Source organism: Passer domesticus, unplaced genomic scaffold (assembly GCF_036417665.1).
Source record: "Passer domesticus isolate bPasDom1 unplaced genomic scaffold, bPasDom1.hap1 HAP1_SCAFFOLD_55, whole genome shotgun sequence".
In the NCBI taxonomy this organism is placed as follows: Eukaryota; Metazoa; Chordata; class Aves; order Passeriformes; family Passeridae; genus Passer; species Passer domesticus.
The window spans coordinates 917,812-925,570 of NW_026990163.1; the positions used below are offsets into that span (position 1 = coordinate 917,812).

At 57.0% G+C, this 7,759-nt stretch overlaps 1 protein-coding gene and 1 long non-coding RNA gene across 2 annotated transcripts; both read right to left on the reverse strand.

Moving 5' to 3' along the window:
* Positions 1 to 1,824: 1,824 nt before the first annotated feature.
* On the reverse strand, positions 1,825 to 3,546 carry LOC135292872 (uncharacterized). Its single transcript, XR_010355036.1, has 2 exons — positions 3,440 to 3,546; positions 1,825 to 3,129 (listed from the first exon to the last, which is right to left on the reverse strand). It is a non-coding gene; the product is annotated as an uncharacterized LOC135292872 (long non-coding RNA).
* Positions 3,547 to 3,747: 201 nt separating this feature from the next.
* Positions 3,748 to 7,239, reverse strand: LOC135292866 (maestro heat-like repeat family member 5). Its single transcript, XM_064406925.1, has 10 exons — positions 7,061 to 7,239; positions 6,728 to 6,876; positions 6,338 to 6,485; positions 5,935 to 6,122; positions 5,715 to 5,852; positions 5,322 to 5,436; positions 5,013 to 5,150; positions 4,636 to 4,812; positions 4,353 to 4,508; positions 3,748 to 4,194 (listed from the first exon to the last, which is right to left on the reverse strand). Exons 1-10 carry the CDS (start codon positions 7,202 to 7,204, stop codon positions 3,748 to 3,750), a joined length of 1,800 nt encoding a protein of 599 aa, XP_064262995.1. The 5' UTR covers positions 7,205 to 7,239.
* Positions 7,240 to 7,759: the final 520 nt, after the last annotated feature.

Genomic DNA, 7,759 nt, shown 5'->3' on the forward strand with positions numbered 1-7,759 from the left:
TGAAATATCCCTAGAGGCTCTCTGGAAAGAAAATGGGGATTAAATGGGGACTCAGTTTCCCCGGATTCTTAATGAAACTTTGCAAACTGCTCCTGCCCTGCCTCCTTCTGGCAGCCCTGGCTATTGAGCCTTGTCTGCCACCAAAGGCTGGAAGCCGAAATGCTGCTGCTAGAGCATAACCCTTAGGAGAAAATGCTTTTATCATCGTGCAAGTTTGTTGTTTTGGTCTCACTAATAAGCCTGAATGTTCAAGAATGTCCTCACTAGTCAGGAGACTGGGTGTACATCCAGACCCGGAAAGGAGAGCCACTTAACCAGAAGTGGAAAGGACTTTTGATCCCATGGCTGTGAGATTTACAGCTGGACACTCCTAAATTATGTGATTAAAGTTAGCTCTGGACACATGGAATTGTATTGGACAGTCCAGTAAATGTAACTCTGCTGCAAATAAAGCTGCAGTGGACATTTCTAAAGTGAAAAAACATTAAATGTTTTCTCTTTTTGCCCATTTCCAGAGCAGTGTCCCTGGTATGGCAGCAAGGCTGTTTGTTCCTGAATTAGTCAACCATCCTAGCAGGACCATGTACCTAATGACTACAATAGCAAGTATGGCTTTGAGTGCCAGAGGGGTAAGAGACCAAGAAAGAAAAGAGAGCCATGTCTGTAGAAGTGTGCACCCTAATGGCAGAGTGGCAAAACTAGCCTTTGTCCCCCAGAAAAGAAAAGAAGGCCAGAAGTTTCTCTCAAGGATTAGGTGAAAAGCCACCTCATGGGACCTCAGGGACTTCACCAAATACTTGAGGACATCTAATTGGATAGAAGCCAAAAAGTCCCGCTTGATCCATCAGGGAGAAAAAGAAGAGAAGAAAAGAACTAAGTGCTTTTGTGAAGTGTTTTTACCAGGAGCAGACTGCTGCACCTGGCTCGAGTTTTTCTCTTTGTTATTATACCTTTTATTAAACCTTTTTGTTTCTAACACTGCAGCAGAAGTCATCCTCCTAATTTTATGCCCCCAGAGTAATAGATAAGCTGTCCTTGGGTGTATTATATTTCTTTTGAGGGCTTATGAGACCTGGCTAAGAAAAAGAAACATAATAGAGCAGAACTGGGCAGCAGCAGGGGGTACTACAGTGCACTCACAGCCACCTGCCAATGCAGCTGGCCAAAACTAAAACAAGCACAACCAAAAACCCAAACACTACAGGTGCTTGGCCTAATAGCCTGGTTACTAATAACATAAGAAAACAACTATTAAAGATGACACCTGGGACACCAGCTGGCCAGAGCCATTTCCCAGCTACCCCAAAACTTGCCTTTCTCTGCGAACACAGAGGTTTCAGTTGCCCACCTTTCAGAGAGAGGAGCCTGCCAGACCAGGTTGAACATTCAGCAATGTCTACTTGAATGATCTCAAGCTTTCAATCCAAGCCCAAGCTTATGAAGTGTGATTCTTCCTTTAATTTCCTAGATTCAAAACTGATTCTTCAGATCTACGCATGAGACAGTTCTCCAGATCTACTGAGGACATGGAATGGTTTGGAAAGCAAACTAAGGAACAAGTCAAAAAACCAAATTTTATAGGGCCAGGGAGAAAATGCTAAGAGGAAAAAGAGCAATTGTGTTTCTATTCCATCCTTATTAGCTATAACTTGCAATTGCTGTGGGGTAGTTAAGAGTTTATTCAGGTTGACAACTTGAGTCAAAAGTTTATTTCATTCCTGAAGCTGCAGACTTGAAATGCTTCAAGTTCTTACATCCCAGGGGAATCCTGTATGCAAAATACTTGAAAACACATTTTTTATCAGAAAGAAAAAGAGATTTAAGCATTGTTGCAAGTGTTTTATATATTCATAGAAATATCAAACTACTAGGTTAATTCCTGAGACTATTTTTATCTTTTGCTCTTGTGCTTATTGTTCTCTTATTCCATATTCTCTTACTACTTGTAACCCACACTAATCCTATCTCACTGCATGCAATAATAAAGCAAAGAATTACCTAAGGGATGAAAAGAAGGCATTCCTCACTATCTTGCATAAGGATGAAAATGGAACATTTCAAAGACTTCAACAACTCATTTCTCTGAATAGGAGCAAAGAAATAAAAGGCAGCAAGCTTTAAACACTCCACAAATTCTAGCAGAAGTAAGCAGCTCACAAAGGGCACTAAGGCAGGGAGACATGTGGACACGTGCACACCATCACCTCATCTGACAAAAATGAACCTGTTTCACAGCACCAGGCAGTTCATAGAGCCAAACTCCTTCCCCAGCCCCATGGGAAAGCAGTGTCAAGGCACAGGAACCGGGAAGTGTCCCAGGGTGCAGAGATAATGCTGGCAGCATTTGAGCCTGCAGCACTGGCTCAGACACACTGAAGTTCAGCTGTTGCTGTGCAGCAGTTTCTTCACACTGGTAAGTTTCATGGGGCTGGCTGTATTTTTCACAACAGCCACTTCAGTACAGGACGGGTGTAGTGAAAAGCACCGCAAGCTCCTTTGCCCTCGGTGGATGTTTGCCATGGAAGAGCATACTCAAGCTGGCTCTTCTAAAACCCAGGGTCCTTGTTCCCTTCAGTGTGCTCAGCATGACCTTCAACTCCATGGTGCTGTGCAACTGGAGCAGCAGGACAGGGACCTCTGCAGCTTGAGCTGCCCTTGTTCCTCTCTGCCCGTGCACAGACGACGGCGTGGAAGAGGATGGCAACAGGGCCCTGCATGTCCCTGGGCTCAGGATTTGTGCTGCTTCAGCTCCACAGAGGGAGCCACGAGTCATGTGAAAAAGCCAAAGTGTTTATTAAGGGAAGGCAAAGTGAAGGGGTGAACTGGGAGGGAAAAAAGGGGATGGGCAGGGCTTGGGGGCTAGAGGGAGGGAACTACCAACAGGAAGGGAGGAGCTCCTGAAGGTTGCCACAGGCTCGGCTGTGACCAGCAAGAGCTGCTGGGCCTGCAGCTTCAGCTGGTCCCCTCTGCTCTGCAGTTAGTCCCATCTTCAGTGGGAAGTGGGGGTGGCCAAAGGACACTGGTTCTTCCCATCCTGCAGGCGCAGTTCGGCAGATCTTGCGTCGAATGTCAGCTGGACAAATTGCTTTATAAAGGAGGGGCACTCATATTCGCTCAGGGCTTGAAGGGCTGGAAAAGAAAGGAACAGTGCCACGGTCACAGGCCTGATTGCTGGCATCCAAGCAAAGCCTCCTGCCAGGGCCTTCCCACCCAGCTTTTGCCATGGCCAGGAGTGAGCGGCTGACAAGGGCTTTGGCCAGAAGGCGCTGGCCTCGCATCCCGCACGTGTCTCTGAAAGCTCTCCGGGCTCTGCTCCCGCTGCCCCTGGTCCGCACAGGGAGCAGAGCCCTGGGCAGCCCGGGCAGGGATTGTAGCTCCGGGGCCAGGATGTGCAGCTGCCCCCGGCGGTCCCTGCTGGCACACGGCTGCCCTCACTCACCCTCACTGAGGACCTGGAGCTCCTCCTTCTGTCCCATCAGGAGCACTCCGGCCACCCCTGGCAACACAGAGGCTGTGGGGCCCCAGGCGGCACAGCTGCCCGACACGGGCGCTGCCAGCCCCGGGGCCGCACGCCCTCCTCCCCGGGCAGGGCTCAGCCCGGGCCCTGCCGCACGCTGCCGCCCGAGGGAGGGCACGGCTGCGGGAGGGCGGCGGCAGCGCCAAGGGCGGGCGGGGCTGCAGCGGCCCGGGCGCGGCTCCCGCTGCCGGGGCAGCGGCCGGGCCGGGAGGCGGGGAGGGACGCCGGGCTCATGGCTCACCGATGATCCTGACGGCCGCCTCTCGCAGGGGCCGCTGCGGGCTCTGCAGGCGCGGCAGGGCCCAGCGCAGGTGCTCGGCCACTCGGCTCGCGTCCTGCAGCAGCTGTGGGGAGCAAAGGCTCGGCACGGGCTCTGCCCCTCGGCCGGGCGCTCCCTGCGCCCAGCACCGGCCGAGCCAGCCCACACGGCCCAGGGCAGGGAGCGGCGTGCGGGGCGCCGGCTGGCGGCCCCGGGGGCAGCGTTGGGCAGGGACACAGCTGCCAGCCCCGCACACTGAGCACCGGGGCCAGGGGGCTTCTCCAGCCCGCGGCTGGCGCTTCCAGGCTCTCCTTACCAGGTGCTCGGCAAACTTCATCCGCTGCTCCTTCCTCAGCAGCTCCTCCATGTCCCTCCTCCTCAGGAACCGGGCCGCACAAAGCAGTGTTTCCAAAGAGGCCTGGAGAGCAGCACACAGCCAGAGGTGGAACCAGAGCCCAGGGCACAGGACCTGTGTCCCTGTGCCAAGGCCATGCAAGGCTGCAGCCTGCCAACTGCCAGGGCTGGAGGCAGCCGAACCCCTTGCCAGGGATGTGGCAGCATCACACAAAGCCTCACCTTGGCCACACGCCGGTTCTCATTGTGCCAGCAGAAGAAGAGAGGGAGCAGGCTGCGGCTCACAATTCTTGTCAAAGGCTTTTTGCCCTCTTCCACTACCAGCTCCATCACCTTGCTGAAGAGCTGAATGGAGAGCAGCTGCACATGGCTGCTCTCCTGGAACAAAGAAAAAGACCTCAGCACCAACTACTCCAGGCCCAGCAGGGCAGAGGCCTAAAACTGCACAAGATACAAAATTTCTAGGCAGCCTCGAGTGCTCCTGGCTGGGGGCACAGAGCCTTACATTCTCAAAGTGTGGCAGGAGTGGTTCAGCCAGCTTCAGGGCGGTGATGCCGGGTATCTTGAGGTCTTTCTCCTGGAGCATATATGTAAGCACGGAGAGGATCATCCCGACCATCTCTGCATCAGGATCAGCCAGCTGCTCCAGCAGGTGTTGATACAGGCCACGTATTCCTCCACTCTGTGTGCAAGACGAAGCTGTGCTGTGAAGCTGAGGACAGCTGCAGCAGCAGCAGCTGCTTGGGGCACTCGGGCAGCTGAAGCGGGAGGCAGGAGAGCTGGGAGCAGCTGCCTCTGGTGCCAAAGGCCAGCTGAGCCCAAAGGTCTGTGTTCCCCAGCCCCACGCTGCCAGTGTGGCTTCAGCCACTGCCCCCTTCTCACCAGCGAGGGCTCCTTGCTGAGCACCACAAGGCCTCTGAGCTCCAGGCGCAGCCTGTCCCTGCACTCGCTGGGCAGGTGCCTGGATACGACCGACAGGGCACTGTGACCGTGTTTGCTCAAGTCCAGACACTCCAGGAGCTGAAATGCACAGGGCAGTGACAGGGCACCCGGCCAGCAGGAGCCCGGAGCTGCACAGGGCCGGGCCCAGGCAGCAGCAGCGGGCACAGGCAGCGTCCCAGGGGCTGCAGCTACCAGAGGCCAGAGAGCTGGGAGGCAGCTCAGCCAGGCAGCGCTGGCCATTAGGCTCACCTCCACCAAGAACGCCAGGGCAGGCAGATGCCAGCGTGGCTGCTTCCTGATGAGCAGGCTGAGCAGGTGCAAGGCGATGCGGGAACACAAGGGGGCCAAGCCACGGCGCATCTCCCTGGCAGGGGGAAAAAGGCACCAAAGCCCTAAGCCAGGCAGGAAAATCTCTCCCAGGACTGACTCACAGAGGTCTGATCTGTCCCTAGCACTGCCAGGGGACGTGGGTGCTTTGGGAGGCACCTGCTCCCGGGCACCCTCCTCTGCCAGCCTTTTCCAGTCTGCTTGGGTGCCCCTATGTGGCAAGGCACTCTGGCCCAAAACCACAGGGACTGTGTGGGGCACTCCAGGCACAGGGCACAAATGCTGGTGGTGGTGGCGGGGAGAAGGGGCTCTCACCTGGCCAGCAGACCTACTGCATAATGCTGGGTGTCGGCACAGAGCAGGGTGTCCCAGACCTGCTTGCACTCCAGAGCCACCAGCTTGTTCTCAAAGCCCAGTTGGCAGAGCAGAGCCTTCACGGCCTGCACTGCAAACCTGTGTGCCGAGCAAAGGCCAGGTCACACTGGGAGCACTGGCCCTGGCCACAGGGCCATGGGAAGGACAGGGCGACTGGCACCTGTTAGGCTTGGTGGGAAGGCGGTGTTCCTCCTGGCACGCTCTCCAGAAGTCCTCAACCTCTTCTGGTATCTGCTCTGTGGTGGAGAAAACTTGGAAGAGCAGAGCCACAAACAGCTGGGCCGAATGAAGGACTACTGCGTCGTGCCACTCGGGCATGTGGGCAATCTTCCACAGCACCACAGTTGCCTGCAAAGGAGAGAGCAGCCCGAAGCAGCGCTCAGTGCCCAGCTGTGCATGTGGCAGGGCCCAAGGGGAAACGCAGGGCGAGCACCCAGCCTGCTGGCCCTGAGCCTGCCCCTAGCCCAGCTTTCAGCCCAGCAGCTGAGGCAGGGAGCTGCAGGGCAGGGAGAGCATGGAGAGGCAACCCGGAGGGTGAGCAAAGGCCAGTTGCAGAAACTCACAGCCAGGGCAAAGACGGCCTCGTTATCCCCACTGTAGAAAAACATACTGTACAGTGGCCTGTCCTCTATCACAGAGAACAGTGCTGGAAGCACCTTCTGCACTGCGGGTCTTGACGTGCCGATGCTTCTCCACATCAGTACAGCAGCTCTGTGGGAGCAGAGCTGCACATCAGTACCGTGCCCTGTGCAGCCGCGTGGGGCCGGGTGACAGAGCCCTGGTGCCCTGAGGGGCAGGGGGGGAGCATGGCAGCAGCTCAGGAAACAGAGGGGCCCGAGGGTCCTGGAGCTCTCTGCCTGTCTCTCTGGCAGACCCCTCTGGACAGGCTGTGCAGGGTGAGGGGTCCTATGGGCCGGTGAGCACCGAGCTCTTGAGGCCCTTGTGCCCCGTACCTGTCACAGGATGGGGCACAGCGCAGGAGGCTCATCACCACATTAGCAGGGTGTTCTTCAGCCAGGCTCAGAAAGTCTGTTTCCAGCCCCGTGTCCGCAGTGACACGGGACACGAGTCTCTGGTGAATGTCCCCCACCCTGGCTGCCACCTGGAGGAGGCATGGGGATAGCTTGGAGTGCTGTCTAAGGGAGCAACTTGCCCACCTTCCCCCAGGAAGTGCTTGCCTTCCCACCCCACTGTGCTGGCCTCAATGGCTAAGGGGACCCAGGGGACGTGGCCTAAGGGGCCACACGATCCTGGGAGGCCTGCAGCCCTGGCCCCAGGCTGCTTACCTGCTGCTGAGATGAAAAAATATCCGGAATGGGAGCAGGAATCCCAGTCCAAGTGGCCGTGCTGTTCATCTTTGAGATGGCCCGAGTCCTTGGTGTCCTTCGCTTCCAGCTGTTTGTGCTGGCCGTGCCCTCAGTTGGAGCCATGACAGCCTTCGCCCGGCCCGCAGCTGTTGCCCTGTCCGAGGTTGCCGCATGCTCAGAGGACGCCGCGCTGGCACCAGGCCGTGCCCGCAGTGGCGGTGGCACTGGTCTTTCTGCGCCGAACACGCAGGAACCTCCGCAGTGCCTGCAGCAGAAGGAAGGGCGGGAAGAGAGGGACGTTCCAGGGTCTGCTCCAAGCGCGGGGCTGTGCCGAGCAGTGCCAGCAGGCCCAGCCCAGGCCGGGATGGCCGCAGGTACCTGTGCTGCTCTGTGGAAGCGTCCGCTGGTGGGATCCTGTTCTCGTGTCCCATCCTTTCCTGCATCTGGCAAAGAGCAAGTGCAGCCAGAGCTGAGGGGCTGCAGGAAAGGCTGGAGAACACAGCCCAGCCCTGTGATCCCCAGGCAAGGACAGCCCTGGGATGCCCAAGAGACAGAGCACGGCCACCGAGAGGGCAGCCCTGGCCCCTCTTCCATCCTGTCCATGGGCATGTCCAGAGGGGCAGGGATGGGATGGGGCCAGGTTGGCTGCAGGCACCAGCCCTGCGGCCCAGCCCTGCC

What these genes read in the sequence shown, in the direction of transcription:
- LOC135292866 (XM_064406925.1), bottom strand. Translation starts at nt 7,204, where the DNA reads ATGGCTCCAACTGAGGGCACGGCCAGCACAAACAGCTGGAAGCGAAGG. An exon ending in TGTGCCCCATCCTGTGACAG is followed by an intron (nt 6,486 to 6,727) that starts GTACGGGGCACA and finishes CTGCTCCCACAG; the next exon opens with AGCTGCTGTACTGATGTGGA. An exon ending in TCCTGCCACACTTTGAGAAT is followed by an intron (nt 4,509 to 4,635) that starts GTAAGGCTCTGT and finishes TCTTTGTTCCAG; the next exon opens with GAGAGCAGCCATGTGCAGCT.